The sequence below is a fragment of the Silene latifolia genome, chromosome 2 (genome assembly GCF_048544455.1).
Source record: "Silene latifolia isolate original U9 population chromosome 2, ASM4854445v1, whole genome shotgun sequence".
Taxonomy (NCBI): Eukaryota; Viridiplantae; Streptophyta; class Magnoliopsida; order Caryophyllales; family Caryophyllaceae; genus Silene; species Silene latifolia.
This window is the reverse complement of record NC_133527.1, coordinates 143043637-143064675: the sequence shown is the minus strand read 5'-3', so window position 1 is coordinate 143064675 and position 21039 is coordinate 143043637. Positions and strand designations below refer to the sequence as shown.

Genomic DNA, 21039 nt, shown 5'->3' with positions numbered 1-21039 from the left:
TTGCTGACCTTATGTGGTTTATCGTTGTTTATTCTGTTGTGTCAGCCGTTATCCCTTATGGTGAGCAGTCGGTCTTTCAGCTGAGGTCTTGGATGATAGCTGGAGTCTTGGCAGGGATGGGTCTATCGCAAGTTACGTCAGAGATAGTTCACATAAGGATGTGGAGTTGTATATTTTGTTTTAGTAGTTTGGTTAGATCACTTGTAATAATTGTAAATGTTCTTTTATAGACTTTTGATTATTACTTTCCTCGGGTAACCGAGATGGTAACGCCTGTATATGCTATGGAAGGTCTTGTTAAGGCTCCTTGGTATATGGGGGTGTTACAGATTTTTTAGAGAAAATATAGCAAACAAGAAGTCTAAGAGTCATCAAATAACTATGATTCTTTATTATTTTCTAGCCCGGTAAATTGACATCTCACCTCTGGCAGGATCCAGCATGGAAGAGATGTCAAGGGGCAATTGTTGAGCCCAAATTAGCCTGGACCGACCTTAGTCTAGCCTGGCATAATTAGGCTGAGTGGGGCAAACAAGACCCGAATAAATCTGACGACTATTTGACAGGTGAAGTATATTCCAGGACAGGTAACCTATTAAACCTTGGAAGAAAGGTCTGCTAGCGAGGAAGGAAAGCACAAAACAGCCTGGCGGGACTCTCAAGCAGGCTAGATTGAATTGTCAAGCAACATAACGGTTACATGAAGGGAAATGCACATGTCCTACTTTTATGGAAGACCAAGTCCAAAAGCATCTTATTTTCACATATTAGATCGTGTAAAAGAGAACAAGCCAATGTTTGTTGAGGAAGACTAAGTCAAGCGGATTAATAGGCAATGTGCCCTATATTTCAGCAAGCAGCTGCCAACGGCCAAAAGGGATGTTGAACAGCATCTAACGTTAGCATTTGAGGAGTATAAATAGCATTATCAAACAGTTGTAAAGGATCAGCTAATTTATACTAATTAATCAATATATTTGGCAAGTTACTCTCTATCTTCTCTCTAGTATTTGAGTTTATACGCATTATTTGTATTTAGCCTATATTAGAAACACAATAACACAATTTATATTACATTCTCTTCTATTATCCATTTATATTTTTACTTCTAATTTATAAAACTAGATACCCTGATCACGTAATAAATAAGCCGGATCCTTTCAGGGAAAATCCTGCTAAAACAATGAGTATGTCATCAAAGTATACTACAACAAACTTGCCAAGGCAAGGCCTCAGAACTTCAGTCATTAGCCTCATGAAAGTGCTTGGGGTTAGATAACCCAAATGGCATAACAAGCCATTCATACAGTCTATGCTTGGTCTTGAAAGTTGTTTTCTATTCATCACCTTCTCTTATCCTCATCTGATGATATCTTTGCCTGAGATCTATCTTTGAAAAGATTTGAGCCCCACTGAGCTCATCCAACATATCATCTAACCTTGGAATAGGGAGCCTATATTTGACTGTGATGTTGTTTATGGCCTTGCTATTAGTACACATCCTCCACGTTTCATCTTTCTTAAGCACCAGCAGAGCAGGCACTGCATAGGGACTCAATAATTCCCTCACAAACCCATTTGCCATTAACTCTTCAATCTGATGCTGCAGTTCCTTGGTTATTGTGGGATCACACTTGTAAGCTGTCTTGTTAGGAAGCACAAAACCAGGTACAAGGTCTATGTGATGCTCAATTCCTCTCAGGGGTGGTAATCCACTAGGCAACTCAGCCGAAAAAAACCTCCTTGTATTTCTGAATTAGAGGTTCATCCTCTGCAGGCACACCAGTACTCTCCTCAGTGTTGATTTCCCTTGACAGTAGGAATAGCACAGGCTGTTCTTGCTTTAGCTCCCTTGATCATAGCTGCTTCAGATAGAAACAATACTCCATTAAATTCCTCAGGCATATTAGGACTTCCATACCCTCTTTGGTTTGGTGGCAAGGGATTCGGGGTGAATTTCTTGCCATTGTGCTTGAAACTATAGACATTTTCCTTCCCCTGGTGAGTTGTGTTCCTGTCAAATTCCTATGGCCTTCCCAACAGCAGGTGGCAGGCATCCATAGGGACCACATAACGTAAAACTTCATCCTTGTACACCTTCCCAATTGAAAAAGGAACAATGCACTATTTGTCAACTCTCACTTCAGAACTTTTATTTAACTATCTTAGCTTGTATGGACTGGGGTGCTCCTTGGTAGGCAAACTCAGCTTGCTGACCATAATGGTGGAAGCTACATTAGTACAACTTCCTCCATCAATGATCAGATTACGCACCCTCCCTTGGACAGTGCATCTACTCCTGAATATCATGAATCTTTGATCAGCTTCTAGAGGAGCTGGTTGGGAGTGCATAACCCTCCATAGGACCAAACTGTGCCCTGTGTCAGGGTGGGGTACAACTTGTCCTTGATCGGTTCCCTCCTAACCTTCCACTTCTTCTAGGACCAGTGTTTCATCCTCTTTATACTCAACTAGACCTTCCCTTTCCCACTCTTCAATCTCTATAGCTGTGAGAACCCTGTTAGAAGGACAATCCTTCTTAAAATGGCCAAAACCTTGGCATTGAAAGCACTTGATCTTATCCCTGGACAGAGGTGGGATGGTTTTAGGATACATGAGTGCCTTCCCTTTGTCTGATGTGGGTTGGGTAGCTGGTTTAGGTGTCTCAGTGATCTTAACACCAGTATAAGGTTTAAATGCTGTTCTGGTGGGAAATCTGGGTGTTACGGGTTTTACTTTTCTCAACTCTTAAGGCTAGGTTGACTGCCTCATCAAATGACCAAACCTGTTGCATCCTTACTCTGCTAGCTATCTTAGGATCCAAACCCTCAATAAACCTAGCAATCTTTTGCTCAGGTTTCTCAATAACCTCACATTGCAGGGTTAAATATTCAAAGTTCCTAAAGTAGGCCTCAACAGATAACTGTTCTTGTCTCAACTGAGTTAGTTTAATAAAGATATCCTGAGTATAGTCTTTGGCTATGAATTTCTCTTTTAATTTCTTTTTCAACTTAAACCAAGACCTGACTAGTTCCTTAATTACCATCTCTAATCCTTTGATGTTTCATACTCTCATACCAAAGAGATGCATATCTCTTGAGTTTTAAGATGGCAACTTTAAAAGCTTTTTTGTCATCATAACTTTTAAACTCAAAGACAATCTCAACAGATCTAAGTCAGTCTAACAAATTCTCAGGATTTAAACTACCATGGAAATCAGGAATTTCTACCTTTACATCATTGTCTCTGGCATCATAGATTCCTTCCTCCATTCTTGAGTCATCTGATTCAGAGATGTCTTCCTCATATGGATCATGATGTGGTTGCATCCTTCCTGCTCCCATTGCAATCCCTCTCCCCCTAGGGTCATCTGATTCAGAGATGCCCTCTTCTTCCTCTGAAAGGTGGTGGTTGCCTTCTTGGGTCGTGGTTTGAAAATCTCTCCATGACAGTATGGACAGCATTGAGCAAAGTATCCACATTTCCTGCTAAGTTCTCTATTCTGGTCTCAATACCAGCAAGTCTCTCTTCACTCATTGGGTTGTTTTTTGTAGTTTTGATGTGGCTGGGAAAATGAACTCACTTTTCTCTCACTCAGGACTAACACAAGATAGGATTGTATTATAACCTAAGCTCTGATTACCAGAATTTGCAGTGTAAGCTATGGGACAGACACAAATTGATCAATCCGTGAAACAAACAAAGAGCAATTCTCAAGGGATGCAATAAACTTGGAGATTTTTGTAAAAATATTAAATGGACTTGAAAATTTATGAAAATTGGTGATAATTTAGTTAAGATGATAAACTTAAACTGTGCCAAATCTCAGAATTTTACACACATTCTAAGTATTTTTAATAAATAGAAAACCAGGCTTACACAGGTGAGTTTTCAGACATTTTTCTCAGTTGGATGGATGGACTCTTTTTGTGACTTATAAACCAGGATATAATTATCAAATTTACCCTTAAGCAAGCACAGAGGGTTACCTTAATATTTTGGGGTGATTAAGACTGAATTGTTCAAGCAAGCACAGAATCAATTCAAGCTTAACCAGACAATGCACTTAAAATAGTTCAAGCAAGCACAGACATGTTCTAAGTAACACCACATATCCTTAATCAATACCTAAACAAGCACAGGGTATTATCAAGTCTGACTTATAACTAAGACTCCGCAAAGTTAGAAGAATTGTAAATTTTTTTGAGAGAAATCTCAAGGTTTTTCATTAATCAAAGTCTGAGTAAAACAGACTGAGGAATGGTCCTTATATAGGCCTTCTTGTGAAGTCTCAGTACAAATAAAATCCTAGATATCTCCATCTAAGGGCCAGGATTAATCTTAGTAAGCAAACAAGAGTAGTGGAAATATTTTACAACAGTTACAAAATGATTTAAGACAAACTGAAATAAGAACAAAAGAGCTGCAGGCATGATAGTGACAGGTTGTACTTTGACTGCTGTTTTCTTTCGTTGGGTATGTGAAGGTCAAATGGCCTTGGTTCAGGCAACAACTAAGGCTCAAGGTGCCATCTGAGGAAAGCTGGAACAAGCCAAGAGTCCTTTTGCTAAGAGTTTTCCCTTATTTGGCCAAAAATGGCAATTCTACTTTATCCATTTTACCCTTCCTACAACTTGCTTTTCAGTCTGATTTTTTTGTGCAATGTTTTAGGAAATTGACTTGGCTCCTTAGGATTAACTTGTGATTAGTTGAACAAAAATTCAGCTAGCCAAGGTGGCAGCTGGTGTCTAGCCTGATTGCTGCTTTTATGGCCTAATGAACTTGGACTAATAGTTGTTGTTGCCTGAGTGTTGCTGTTGAGTTTGTTGTTGGCCTGATTTGTGTCTGGTATCCCTGGCAAGATTAGGGTGCTCTTGGTTTGTCCATGGCCATCCTCTAAAAGATTGTTAGCCTGGTTAATAGCTCCTGCTGCATCAACCAAACTACCCATTCCTTTTTTTTTTGTAAAAACGTTACTTAAGTTACATGAGAAAAAAAAAAGAAAAAAATACTTCTTTTTTAATTAATATTCTCAAATAATTATTGTATGCTTATTTATAAAACATTGATCGCTTTTTATTTATAACAACAAATATTAGATGGTGTATACCCTATATCAATTGTATTATTTTTCTACAATTATAAGAATAAAATATTTAAACAGGTCACGCGAAATGCGGGCTACCTAGTATAATGATATAATAGGGTACAATGTGGTTAATAAATAATTCAAGTTAGAGTATTTTTCTGATAATGGGTAGTTTTCTATTTTCACGGTATATTTTGCAGGGATACACCGTACATTCTATTCAATTCAACTTCATTTAGTTTAGTTTAGCTCAGTTCAACTCATTTATTCCTAAACTAACTATTACTTCAGCTATATTCACTCTAGTTCAGCTCCTTTAGCCGAAGAAAAAATAGGGTCTTAGTCCGAAGATACAATCTTTGTAACAATCTTGACAAACATAGTTCATTTTACTTACCAATCTGGTTATTTGAAGCCATATGTTAGATTAAATTGGATGTTCCACACAACATATTTTAATTCTTTAATTTAATTTTTTTTTAAGAAAATTTAAACTAATTTTAATATACTTTGTATGTACGTACGGTTAAGTTAGATATATTCTAATACATATAACCTTTTGAAGAAACTTTAAACAATCGCTTATCTCCTTCTTTCTTTGTTAAATCAAAATACTTATATAAGGCAGCAGTCTTATACGAGTATATTGTAAATTTGGTTCTTACACTACTAGTCTACTATAGTAATAATATGGGCATGATTTCTTATGATTTGGATTTGTTTTACACAATTCTGTGTCAAACGTTTACATAATCTAATGGCGTTGTTGTTTAGTCAAGCTTTAAAAGTGTTTTTGTAACTGAAAAAGTAGTAGCTTGGTCAAACACCCTACATTAGGAGTTTTAAAACTACTTTTAAAAAGTTAAAAACTGATTAATCACTCCCAAAAGTAGAAGTAGATATTTTCTATTTCTACTTCTACTTCTACTTCTATTTTTCACATAAACAACCAAAAAAGCAAAACAAAAGTGGTATGGAAGTAGTTAGGCCAAACACAAACATTTTATATAAACCGCTTTTACAAAAATATGGCCAAACAACCAAAATTTTTCCAAAAAGTAACTTGTGAATAAACCCTTTTAAGAAGGAAACTTTATTTTACACAAACAAAGCCAAACAACACCTAAATATGTTTCTGGTCTCTTGAGAAGCGGATCCTAATTCCTAACTCTCAAATTAGATATTTTCATTTATTTTCTGTTTATACAAATATTGGTATAAAACGCATTACGCAAATCGTTATCAATAAATAAAGGTTGTTTAGATCGATCAATTCTGCAAGCGTCACGGAGTAGTTTTCAAATGGTACGTTGTTGGTGGGAAATAATAATGATCAAGCACATTTGACCGAAGAAAATTGGAGCAAAGGTTGTCTTACTTTAGTGTTTATTCTCTTGTCTTATTCCGTCATTTCGGTCATTTATTTACGTTTAATTTTGGTACAAAAACTAGGTAAAGGGGAGGGAGCCAATTATAAATCTGAACAATTAAATTGCATATCAAACGCATTCTTAAAATAAAAAGATAAATAATTAACCGAGATACGTAATAGATAAACAAATAACCGGAACGATATCCTCTTCTAACGACATACTGTAATAATTACGGATCACACTATTATTCTATTAAGGAATATCGTCATCACTGACTTTTGTGAGTTATTAACTTATTATCATGGTATTACTTAACATCATTTGCTTAAATATAAACGCACTTTACACGAAAACAAGCTAAATATAATCTAAACTTTCATTCGTCACCAAATCTAATTTCCTTCATAATAAAAAGAGAAAGGATGCCCACCGATGAATACGTATAACTCCATGCTATTTTTATTTCATATCTCATGTTTTAGATGACCAATAGTCTAGAAGAAAGCTTGTCATAAAAATTAATTCATGTATAACGAGGAAAGGTGTGAAGTAAAGAGGATATTCGTTTACAAGCAAATTAACCTATGATGATGCCAATTGAACTTCCAAATCGATTATTTACTAAAGTGACAATTAAAAAGAGACTTCTGATACTAATGACATAACAGTCTCACATTAACTCTAACATATATGGATATGTGAGTACACGAGATCTAAACTAATTTATTTGTTTTGATATATATTGGCCGGTAAACACAAATATACAATACTGCTTATTGCAGAGTTTGTGCTATCTATAATATATAGTTAAAAGGCAATTTAATACATTTAGTTTTTTGTCATGTATGATTATCATAATTAAATTCTGTAATTTATATTGTTAATAATAAGGCTACTTTAATAAATTTATTAAAACTCATTCTAAGGTTTAGTAATATTTATTTTTGTCTGGAAACCAAGAGATCATGATTTAAATTATAAAAATAAATGAAGAACTTACTCTCATCATTTAAATCATTCAATTTGTTTATCTAACTCCTCCTTAACCATAAAGATAGTAGCTAAAAGGTCTTATATGCAGTAAATAAAAAATCTAATAATTTGGATTATATAGCTACTAATATCTACAAATTTATAAATATAATTAAAAAGAAAACCAAAATATCTATCATCATCAATATGTCATATTTTAATTACATATACAAGATAACTTTTTAAACGACTTTCATGCAAAGTGGAGTTTGTAAGAAAAAAAATTTAATAATAATAATAATAATAATAGTAATAATAATAACAAGAACAAGAATAACAACAATAATAACAAGAATAACAACAAGAATAACAACAAGAATAATAACAATAACAATAATAAGAACAACAATAATAATAACAACAATAACAATAACAACAATAACAATAACCATATAATAACAATAATAATAACAATAATAATAATAATAATAATAATAATAATAATAATAATAATAATAATAACAACAGTAATAATAATAATAATAACAATAATAATATGGTCTCCATAGCTAAAACCAGCATTTACTATGGAGGTGTTGCAGAGGATGTCAGAAAGCAGATTGGGGTTCTCACTGGTTATTCTGAGGAGCAGTTTCCCTTTCGTTATTTGGGTGTTACTCTGAATCCAGGCAGGTTGGCTCCTGGGATGTTCAATGTTATGATTGACAAGGTTTAGTCCTCTATCCACCACTGGACTGGTAATCTTCTTTCTTATGCAGAGAAGCTTCAGCTCATAAATTCTATTTTGTTTGGCTTGGAAAATTACTGGTGTTCTGATCTGCTTTTGCCTAAGGTAGTTGTTAACCTGATCAACAAGTTGTGCAAGGACTATTTCTGGGGTACTCAACCTGGTAAGCATAAGATGATTTTTCAAAGATGGCATTCCATTTGCTCCCCTTGGCAGGAGGGTGGTTTCAATATAAATGAGCTTTTGAGTTGGAACAAAGCCCTTATCTGTAAGTGGCTCTGGTTGCTTTCCCAAAATAGAGATGGAATTTGGGATAAGTTGACAAAGGACTATAATATGCTTGATGCCTCAATTTGGACTGCTCAGTGTAAGCCTCATCATGCTGAAAGTTGGCGAGCAATCCTCAAAGTTAGGGACAGTTTGCTTGGGCTTGTGGGGGATCAGGTAGCTGTCCAGGATGTTCTTGATTCCAGTGTATTGAAGGGACGTTTTGTAATCAGCAAGGTGTATGACAAACTTAGGCAAAAACACAGTAAGCTTGGTTGGGCTAGAGTCCTGTCATATCCTGAGATTCTTCCAAAGCATAAGATCTCCCTCATTCAAGCTGCTCAACAGGTTTTATCCACTGTTGACAAGATTAGTGCCCGTGGCTATCACTTGGTTAATAGATGCTGTCTTTGTGAGGGGGCTTTAGAATCTCACAGACATCTGTTCTTTCGTTGTCCTTTCTCTCAGGCTGTTCGTAGGCTGATGTTGCACTGGCTTGGCTTGACTGGATCATGGTCGGCTCTGGCCTTGAAGAATTGGTTATACCGTCTGCTACCTCAACATGGGATGCTTAGCTGGAGATGTGCTTTGGTCTTTAGCTGTTTAGCTGGTCTGGTTTTCACTCTTTGGGAGGAAAGGAATAACCTCATCTTCCTGGGGCGTGCTAAGAAACCTGAGCTTCTTGCCACAGAGTTACAGTGGGTCTTAAAAATTCGTCTCTCTGCTAGTAACAATCCTCATATTAGAAGTTGGCTTGTAAACAAGTAACTTAGGGGTCGTTTGGTTCGCTGCTTAGGAAATGAATGGATTGGAATAAGAAACCATAAAAGTATGGGGTTCCAACTCCATACCTTTCTAAACTTGTTTGGTTCATTGAAAAAATAAACATGAAGGTATGGAGTTTGAATCCATAGGAAGGAGGTGGGTATGGGATTCCAAGGGGTTGGAATGGAGTTAGAATCCATTGGGTATCTAACTCCATTCCAAAATGCTCCAACCAAACATTGGAATGGATCAAATCCATTCCAATCCATTCCAATGATGCCAACCAAACACCCCCTTAGTTGATTTAGGCTACCTTGTTGGTTCTTTGACGGTGTTTAGCTTTTGTAAGATTTTTCTCATTTATTTTTTCCCCTCGTGGATGAATAGATGGGTATAACTTTCTTGCAAAATAAAATAAAATAATAATAATAATAATAATAATAATAATAATAACAACAACAACAACAACAACAACACCAACAATAACAACAACAACAACAACAACAACAACAACAACAACAACAACAACAACAACAACAACAACAACAACAACAACAACAACAACAACAACAACAACAACAATAACAATAACAATAATAAAAATAATAAAAATAACAACAATAACAATAATAACAATAACAATAATAAGAATAATAATAATAATAATCTCATTCTTTAGTTAGAAACTATACACGGAAATATACTACCCCTAGGAGTTTGATCAAGGTTGATATTCAGAAAGCCTTTGATTCTCTTCAATAGGATTTTGTTAGGAGTATGCTTGAAGCTTTGAAGTTTCCTCATATCTTCATTAACTGGATCATGGGTTGTATCTCTGGCTCCTGGTTTTCCATCAAAGTTAATGGAGCAGTTCATGGCTTCTTTAAAGGGCAGAGTGGTGTTAGGCAAGGGGACCCACTCTCTCCCTATATTTTTGTCCTCAGTATGGAGATTCTATCACGTTACCTCAGGAAGTTAATGTTGGGAAATGTGTCCTCAACAATAGTGCGATCACATGATTTAAATATCATTATTGAATCTCATTTTAAAGAATACAATTGGGAAGTATTTATACTGTCAACTGGTCAACATATATCGGTAATGATTGGCTGACTAGAGTTTGACATTCGTTGTCGTGTGACGGTGGTGATCGATTGACCCCCTAGGTCATACCTATAGGGCAATACTCTTAATTGATCATTTAATTAATCATATAGTGTTACGAGTTAATTAAATTACTTGAAAAATTGACGGACGATTTTGGAAGTAAAATTTACGTATCAAATTGAAATGTGATTAAATGAGATACGGTCTGAGTAATCGAATTGTATCATTACTCGGATGAAATTATTGTTTAAAGAAACAATCGGAATTGAATGAATTATTATAAATACAATCTGTTGTGATTTATAAATTGGTAAAATATTTTGGCACAAGTAATTATGAAATTACTAAGTCGATTTTTGTGTGTGACGTATTTTTATTAATACGTTGATTTTTAATATGTTAAAAATTACATAACAAATATATGTGACATGTGACATGTGACATATTGACAATTGACAAAAATAATATGGGATCCATATTAACTTAAAGTGCCGAAATATTAGAGGAGTATTAGGGTAAAATTATGTTTATATTTTAAATAGAAAACATAATGATGAAAAAGCTAGAGTAGCCATGCAACCCTACTCATCTTGTGAAGACAAATATGAGCATGCATTGGCTCCCCAAAAAGCTCCTCCCCACCGGTTTTGCTAGAGGATTTAGAGAGTTTTTCTCCTCTAAAAATTATTCATTCATTCACATTCATAATTTCTAGTGTTAGAAAGATAATTTCCTCTCTACATTTTAATGATAAATTAGAGAGATAATATACTCCAAAATACCTTCTCCTACCCGGTTTTAGGAGCAAAAACCAAACAATTTTTGGTTCAATTTTTCACTAGATTAATATTATACTAGCTCAAATAATATTAATTAGATTAAGAGTTAAGCTTTGGGTATTATTCCTAAGGAGAGATCCTACACTTGGATCTTGTGCTTCCATAGGGAAAGCTCAAGAACAAAAGAAAAGGAGATTTCTTTTGTGCCCAATAAAACCGAAATACTCATTGTAAGAACATGATTTCTTCCTTTTATTATATTGTTTGCATGCATAAAATCCGTATTTAATTTTATGACAAATTAATTTTAACATATATGAGTATGTTAGTATGTATATGAATCTACATTTCTTTCAATCGGTATCAAGAGCCACGGTTGTTTGCATGCAAATTGGTTAAAAGTTTTTCCGAGTTATAAGAATAACAAATAAAACTTGTAAAATTAGTGTTATTATGATATATCACGAAATTATTACATGCATGTTAATATTTCTGGTCCTAAAATGTTTTAGGATATTTTGGTAAATTTTTCGGATTTTTATTGTTCATAATTTTCAATAATGGCATTTAAATGTGATTTTATGAGTAAAAATGTCATTTTTGGTCTAAAATTAGCTATACTTCGAATTTTCACTTGGTTTTTGGATATGTTGTCAAATATATTATTTTGAGATAACCTATAAATTTTCATAATTTGTGGACTTGTTATGCTCGAAAAATGAATTTCTCATTATTAAATTCGGATTTAAGTGAAAAATAGGTTAATATGAGTTAAATTTCGAATCTGGTCATAGAAAATTAATATGTTGTCACATGCAATTTTACAAGATGTGTGTAAAATAATTGGCTATAAAGAAGTCTTTTTGCATGATTTATGGATTTTTGAAGAAAAATAGCATAAATAGTGACATTATTAGTGGAAAATTAATAAAACATAATCTATGACTTAGGAAAAACGTCTAATGTTGCATTTTATTATCTTTTTCAGATCTAAAATTGAAAAGTTAGTGAAAATAATTTTTCCATGTTTTTATGATTATTTTATTAAAATCGATAAACCGCAACATTGTTTTTCCGGAAATATTTCGAAATTTTTAACCTAAGATTTTGAAAATTATGAGTGTCATGGAAATTTTCCAGAATGTTCATGAGTTTAAATTTCAAATTTTGAATTTATTTGAAATTTTGTGATTTATTTGAAGTTTAATAGCTTATTTTTGTAATTTTAGTCCATTTATGAACAATTTTATAAGATATGGGTTAATTATGGTCAAATTATTAGTGAAGACTATATTTTGAGTCCTAAGAGGTTAGGGTAATTAACTTATGCATAAATATGAGTTTATGCATTTTTGTGATTATAAAATGTTGAAATCACGCAAATCCGTAAAAACCGAGTAATATACGATATTGACTAATTAAAAGGCGATTTAGCATAAAATTAAGCATGTTCATACATATTATAATGCTGCATTTTTCTTTATGATTGTCATAATTTTAATTTATGTAATTTTGAATTATGTAATTTTACTTAGTATGGCCTTAGATTTAATTGGTATTTCCCGAAATGTATGGGAATATCGATTCAGTTGTAATTTTATTGTGATCTCGTATCACCGTTTTGTAATTTAATAGATTTATTTTATTTTAGTTACAAATGTATAATAGGAAATTATGTAATTTATTATGTAATTTTATTCATTCCGGAGTTCCCAAAGACGGATTTCTTCAAGAATGGCGATACATAAAGACGGTGTTACCTCGAGATGCGTGCCACAACCAAAGTTCAAGGGACCAATGGAGTTGGTTTCCGAATATGTAATAGTTAAATAGTTTTTCTATTATAGGAAAGGTCATACTAGGATTTATTTATCTTTATGCTTGCATCTTATTTTATGTCACATGCATCGCTAAATCGCCATAACTAAACATGCATAGTCTTATCGAGTTTTTCGACCGTGTCAATTAAAATTATCGTAGTTCACCGCTTTAGTTCACTTAAAACGTGATAGATAATAAATTGACATGACCTCTCGCTAAAACAATTAATTGAGACATAGCCTTACCAAATAGTAGAAACCATGAAAACCTATTTCGCGAGGGAGTGCACTCGGCCATCCCGGGGTACAAACCTTGTTACGTAGGGGAAGTGGGTGATGAATGTTTATCCACCGAATTCGTGTTGATGAGGGTTTCATCGCCCCGTGCCCAAATTGATCTGGATTTGGATCATGGACACATTTATTCGAAATTTGGATTGAACTCAATAAAAGTATTTGATAAGGGATGTATCGGCCCCACCGTGCCCTTGTCGATGTGTTTTGGGCTATAGATAATCATTAGAGTAATTTTATCGACCAAGAGTTCTAAAAGTAGAATCGATTAAACGTTAATCCACCGAGTTATATTAATAAGGGTTTCATCGGCTATCCCGTGCCTAAGTTGATATGAATTTGGGTCTTGGAATCATTTATAATAGTTGGGTAGAGGTCACTATTTAAATGTTCATATCTTGTTAATTTGCAAGTATGATTTAAAAAGGACAAGTGTTAATTTTTCCTTTTCCTCCATATTTGTAGTTCTTTACAATGAATCCACCAAATGCTACCGCACTGATAACTATTGAGTCATATCACAACGTTCTTGACGACATTTGCTCCAACAATGATTTCGATACAACTAGAGAACTTCATTTCGGGATAGGTTCGGATGGAAACCTTAACTTCATCACCTCGTCTAAACCACCCACTACTACTAGACCTCGTGTGAGTCCGTCTCAGGAAGACTACCTCATGCAAGCTATAGGGTCTTTGTCTCTGGAAGATAAAGATGCCAAAGCTAGTGGGAGCTCTAGCAATCAAGTTCTTGCTTCAAAGGGCAAGAGGTTCAAGAAGAAGGGAAAGAAAATCAAAAACTTCAAGCAAGTTAATGATGAGTGCCATTATTGCTATGGCATGGGACATTGGCTTAGGAATTGTCCCGTATATTTGCGAAATATAAGGGAAGGAATCATCACTCCGAAAGGTAAAATTCCTAAAGAAATTTATGTTATTGATATAAATTATACTTCCACTACGACATGGGTACTAGATACCGGTTGTGGTTCTCACCTTTGTAATCATTTACAGGGTTTAAGAGATGTGGAGAGGCTTAGCAAGGGAGATGTGGATCTACGCCTTGGAAATGGAGCTCGGGTAGCGGCCGAATCCAAAGGAACTTATGTTCTAGCTTTGCCAAACGGATTTGAGTTGTATTTACATAATTGTTTTTATGTGCCTACGCTGTCTAAAAACATTATTTCAATTGCCATGCTAGATATGGACGGTTTTTGTTTTGTCATTAAGAACAATCGTTGCTCTATTTCTAGGAACGACTTGATTATAGGCCAAGCTTCCTCAATCAATGGCATATACATTTTAGAGACCTCAAATCCGACAAATGATATTTATAACATTCAATCAAAGAAACTCAAAACAAGTGACCCAAGTGAAGCGTTCATTTGGCATTGTCGATTAGGTCACATAAACGAGAATCGCATCAAAAGATTAATTTCGACTAATGTGATTACACCATTTGATTATCAATCATATGGTACATGCGAATATTGCCTACTTGGCAAGATGACTCGTAATACTTTTAGTGGTAAAGGGACACGAGCTAGTGAGCTATTGGGACTCATACACACCGATGTATGTGGACCAATGACTATCACCACTCGTGGAAATTATGACTACTTTATAACCTTCACCGACGACTTGAGTAGACATGGGTATGTCTATTTAATGAGACATAAGAGTGAAGCGTTTGAGAAATTCAAGGAATTTCAAAACCAAGTAGAGAACCAATTGGACAAAAAGATAAAAGCACTACGTTCCGATCGTGGTGGAGAATATCTTAGCCTTGAATTCGATTCACACTTGAAAGGTTGTGGTATTATATCACAATTTTCTCCACCCGGAACACCACAACTCAATGGTGTTGCCGAAAGGAGAAATCGAACCCTACTTGATATGGTTCGATCAATGATGAGTCAAACCGATTTACCAAACTCGTTTTGGGGATTTGCGATTCAAACCGCAATTATATCTTTGAATAATAGTCCCACTAAGGCCACCGGAAAAACTCCATTTGAGATGTGGAAAGGAAGAGTTCCTAATCTATCCTACATGAAAATTTGGGGATGTGATGCTTATGTCAAGACCAAGAATGACAACAAGCTTGCCCCAAGATCCGAAAAATGCACCTTTGTAGGTTACCCCTTGAGTTCTCGAGGATACTACTTCTATAAACCTCAAGATAATAAAGTGTTTGTGTCTTGCGAGGCTGTCTTCTTAGAAAGAGACTTTATTTCTAAAAGACAGAGTGGGAGAAATTTTGAACTTGACGAAGTTCAAGAGCCAAAAACCGAGGTAGAGACGCAAGAAGAAGTTCCTTCGTCGTCTAACGCGGTTGTACCTCCTCCACTAAGAAGAACGGGTCGAGCAATTCGCCATCCCGATCGATATGTGGGACTTATCGAGGAAGATGGAACACTCGATGTGTTGCTTATGGAAAGTGACGAACCCGCCACCTACAAGGCCGCAATCTCTAGTCCTAATTCCACCTTATGGCTTGAAGCCATGAAGTCCGAAATGGATTCTATGCTTGAAAACCAAGTTTGGGACTTGGTAGATTTGCCTAAAGGGGCAAGACCCCTTCAATGCAAATGGATATTCAAAATCAAGAATGGCATAGAAGGACATGACGATGTCTACAAAGCTAGGCTAGTGGCAAAGGGATTTACCCAAGTCCAAGGTCTCCATTATGATGAGACCTTCGCCCCCGTAGCCATGCTAAGATCCATACGGATTTTGTTAGCGATTGCCGCATTTCATGACTATGAAATATGGCAAATGGATGTCAAAACCGCTTTTCTAAATGGGCATTTAGAAGAGGAGGTGTACATGATACAACCCGAAGGTTTTGTTGATCCTAAAAATCCTAACAAAGTATGCAAGCTTAAGAGATCCATTTATGGTCTTAAGCAAGCATCTAGAAGTTGGAATCATCGTTTCAATCATGTAATAAAGGAAAATGGTTTCACTCGAAGTATTGAGGAACCATGTTTATACATGAAATTCAGTGGGAGCAATGTTGTGTTCCTAATTTTGTATGTCGATGACATACTACTCATTGGAAATGATATTCCAATGTCGTCTTCTGTTAAGAAGTGGTTAGGTAACCACTTCCAAATGAAGGATTTAGGAGAGGCACAACGCATATTAGGTATCCGAATCTATAGAGATAGATCCAAGAGGATATTGGCACTAAGTCAAGAGTCTTATGTTGATTAGATTCTTCGACGCTTCAAAGATGGACAAATCCAAAAGGGGTTTGGTACCTATGGTAACCGGGACGATATTGAGCAAGACTCAATGTCCCCCCGAACCCCATGATGTTGAACGCATGAAGTTGATCCCTTACGCTTCATTGTTGGATCAATCATGTATTCCATGATATGCACACGTCTCGATGTCTCGTATGCCTTGAGCATGACGAGTAGATATCAAGGAAATCCAGGTGAGAGTCACTGGATTCTTTGTCACAAGAACATCCTTAAGTACTTGAGAAGAACTAAGGACTCTATCCTTGTGTTTGGAGGAGACACTGAGTTGCGTGTTAATGGATACACGAACTCAAGTTTTCAAACAGATAGAGACGACATGAAATCACAAGCTGGTTTCGTGTTTATGCTCAATGGTGGTGCCGTTAGCTAGAGAAGCTTCAAGGAAGTCAGAATCGCGGATTCGACAACGGAGGTGAGTACATAGCAAAGCATCGAAAGTCGCCAAGGAAGCTATGTGGATCAAGCAATTCACGGAAGGTCTAAAAGTAGTACCTACCGCCAATGATCCCATCACTCTCTATTGTGATAATAGTGGGACGATCTTCCAAGCTAAGGAGCCAAAGTCTAGTAATAGATCTAGACATGTACTTAGAAAGTATCATGTAATAAGAGATTTCATTGAAAGAAAGGAAATTGCGATTTGTAAGGTTGGGACGGATGACAACATAGCCGATCCGCTCACCAAGCCTTTATCGCAGGCTAAGCATGATGGACATGTTACGTCCATGGGACTTAAACGTGTACCAAGTTTTTGTTAGATTTTGAAATGAAATAAAAGTGTTGTTTTTGTTCATGTTCATAATCACATTTGTCTTTTATCTTTAATTTATACTTTGTTACATCCAAACGGGTTGTAGAGACAATTGAACCCCGTTAAAGTGAACACGGATTAACATAGTATTTGCCCATAGTCACTTGTATGAGGTGACGACTCGAAGTGACTAGAGTGTGAGGCGATTGATGGCAAGTTCAAGTGCCATAGAGTCATGTGAGATGACTAGTCGATCACATAGGCAGATTGTTAGGAACGTTTTGTCGGGCCTTATGACCGCTTATAGAGTTCTGGCAAATTTATATAGCCTGGTCGTGGCGAGAGCTACTATAGTATTCTAATGAGTCGATTCTTTTGACTAAAGACTATTCGCCTAAGATGGCACAGTTTCAGATTAACTTTGATTTGTGTTACTATGACCTTCGTAAATGGGGTCAAATGGGCATATTTTGGGTTATGATGGTGTTGGCTAGTCGAAGGGAATGAGTGCGATTGAATTGTCCACCCCTTGTCGGGTTATAACAATATCTCGGGGCCACTCGAGGAGTAATGAATTGGAAATGCGTGGCCACGCTCGGAAAGTATCTATGATAGATAAGTCCGGTCAATCAGTTATTCTCCAGATCGAGGAAACCACTCTCGATATGATCACTTGCAAGTACGACCTGAAAGACACCTTGCATTGAGTGGGAGATAGTAATAGGACAAGAGAATTGGTGACGCACACTTGTCGAGGACAAGTGGGAGATTGTTGGGAAATGTGTCCTCAACAATAGTGCGATCACATGATTTAAATATCATTATTGAATCTCATTTTAAAGAATACAATTGGGAAGTATTTATATCGTCAATGGTCAACATATATCGGTAATGATTGGTGACTAGAGTTTGACATTACTGTCGTGTGACGGTGGTGATCGATTGACCCCTAGGTCATACCTATAGGGCAATACTCTTAATTGATCATTTAATTAATCATATAGTGTTACGAGTTAATTAAATTACTTGAAAAATTGACGGACGATTTTGGAAGTAAAATTTACGTATCAAATTGAAATGTGATTAAATGAGATACGGTCTGAGTAATCGAATTGTATCATTACTCGGATGAAATTATTGTTTAAAGAAACAATCGGAATTGAATGAATTATTATAAATACAATCTGTTGTGATTTATAAATTGGTAAAATAATTTGGCACAAGTAATTATGAAATTACTAAGTCGATTTTTGTGTGTGACGTATTTTTATTAATACGTTGATTTTTAATATGTTAAAAATTACATAACAAATATATGTGACATGTAACATGTGACATATTGACAATTGACAAAAATAATATGGGATCCATATTAACTTAAAGTGCCGAAATATTAGAGGAGTATTAGGGTAAAATTATGTTTATATTTTAAATAGAAAACATAATGATGAAAAAGCTAGAGTAGCCATGCAACCCTACTCATCTTGTGAAGACAAATATGGGCATGCATTGGCTCCCCAAAAAACTCCTCCCCACCGGTTTTGCTAGAGGATTTAGAGAGTTTTTCTCCTCTAAAAATTATTCATTCATTCACATTCATAATTTCTAGTGTTAGAAAGATAATTTCCTCTCTACATTTTAATGATAAATTAGAGAGATAATATACTCCAAAATACCTTCTCCTACCCGGTTTTAGGAGCAAAAACCAAACAATTTTTGGTTCAATTTTTCACTAGATTAATATTATACTAGCTCAAATAATATTAATTAGATTAAGAGTTAAGCTTTGGGTATTATTCCTAAGGAGAGATCCTACACTTGGATCTTGTTCTTCCATAAGGAAAGCTCAAGAACAAAAGAAAAGGAGATTTCTTTTGTGCCCAATAAAACCGAAATACTCATTGTAAGAACATGATTTCTTCCTTTTATTATATTGTTTGCATGCATAAAATCCGTATTTAATTTTATGACAAATTAATTTTAACATATATGAGTATGTTAGTATGTATATGAATCTACATTTCTTTCAGTTAACTCTTCAAACTCAGGTCTCCCTGCATCCTAAATGCTCTAAACTTAAGCTTACTCACCTGATTTTTGCAGATGATCTTATACTTTTTGTAAGAGGTGATTTACCTTCTGTTCAAGGAGCTGTTCATCTGTTGAACCTTTTTACTAATTGGTCTGGCTTAAGAGCTAATATTAGTAAAACTGAGATTTACTTTGGTGGGGTTTCTTCTGCAGTCAAAGCCCTTATTCTTCAGCATACTGGGTTTACTGAAGGAAGCTTCCCCTTCAGATACTTACGTATCCCACTCAACTCTTGTAGAAATTCTACTGAGGTTTATGGTACCCTTGTAACTAAAATTCAGAATTCCCTCCTCCACTGGTCTAAGCCTGGGAGGGTTCAGATCCTTAATTCTGTAATTTTTGGCATTACTAATTTTTGGTGTGCTAGTGCTCTTCTTCCCAAGGCCATCTTGAAACGTATCATTAAGATCTGTAAAGACTTTTTCTTGCATGTTGATGAGGGCTGCAGGAAACAAGTCTTCCACTCCTGGGCGGCTGTTTGTAGACCAGCTCAGGAGGGTGGTCTTGGTGTCAAGGAAATTCTATCCTGGAATAAAGCACTACTTGCTAAATGGCTCTGGCTTCTGGAGAATGACACTTCTGGAATTTGGGCACAGTGGAATAGAGCCTATATTCTTTCCACTGGTTCTATTTGGACTATTAGTGTCAAAGATCGTTATTCTGAGTGTCTTTGTAGTATACTGGCTGTTAAGGAAGAAATTGTTGCTAGAACTGGATCTATTGTGGCTGCTACTCAGATACTGAACAGCTGGGTCAGGCATGGTAAATTTCAGGTTAGCACGACTTACCATTGGTTCAGAGACAAAGGGGAGACTGTCTACTGGTTTAAAGCTCTTCAGGGGAATGCCATTGTTCCTAAGCACAAGACCTGTGCCATCTTAGCTGCTTCTAAACATTTGCCCATGGTTGATCTTCTTATCAGCAGGGGTCTGATTCTGATTAACAGATGTGTCCTTTGTCAGGTTGCTGTTGAAAGTCATGAACATCTCTTTTTCAGCTGTACATTTTCTCAGGATGTCTGGAATGCTTTGCTTCAGTGGATGCATCTTTGCAGTCGTTCTGTTAGTCTCTGGACAGAGCTTCGATGGATGGCTCAAACCAAGGGTCAGAGACATTGGAAGAATATGTGGAGAAAAGCTTGTCTTGCTGCTGCTATCTACTACTTATGGCAGGAGAGAAATCAAAGAATTTTCACTGGGCATGAGAGCTCTTATGCAGCTCTTCTCAGTCAGATTCAGTTTACTGTTAAACATCGCTTGTTAGCTTGTAACTCTCTTCCTAGTTGTCTTGTTGCTCATCTCGCTTAAGGCTCTTAGCCTCTTAGTGGTTAGCCTTTGTAAGTTTTTATCCTCTTTTTAATAAAATGAGGTATATCTTCTTGCAAAAAAATAATAATAAATAATAATAATAATAATAATAATAATAATAATAATAATAATAATAATAATAATAATAATAAAATGTATTGACAAATGACAAATGGGAAAATTTTATAATAATAATAATAATAATAATAATAATAATAATAATAATAATAATAATAATAATAATAATAATAATAATAACCTTTTACATACCATTTCTCATTTCCCCATATTTATGTTTATATTAAACTTCATAATAATGAAAAATGGATGCTCAAAAGTCATGAACTTGATCTTTATTTATGCCTATATTAAATTTGATAATAATGAAAAAAGAATATTTAATA

General features: G+C 35.3%; 2 protein-coding genes across 2 annotated transcripts; both read left to right on the top strand.

The window, feature by feature from the left end:
- Nucleotides 1-7990: 7990 nt before the first annotated feature.
- On the top strand, nt 7991-9217 carry LOC141641408 (uncharacterized). The gene is made up of 2 exons (XM_074450070.1): nt 7991-8123; nt 8214-9217. The coding sequence occupies exons 1-2, from the start codon at nt 7991-7993 to the stop codon at nt 9215-9217; spliced, it is 1137 nt and encodes a 378-aa protein (XP_074306171.1).
- A 10029-nt stretch (nt 9218-19246) lies between these two features.
- LOC141641407 (uncharacterized) lies at nt 19247-20635 on the top strand. The gene has a single exon (XM_074450069.1). It carries the CDS (start codon nt 19247-19249, stop codon nt 20633-20635), a length of 1389 nt encoding a protein of 462 aa, XP_074306170.1.
- The last annotated feature ends 404 nt before the right edge of the window (nt 20636-21039 follow it).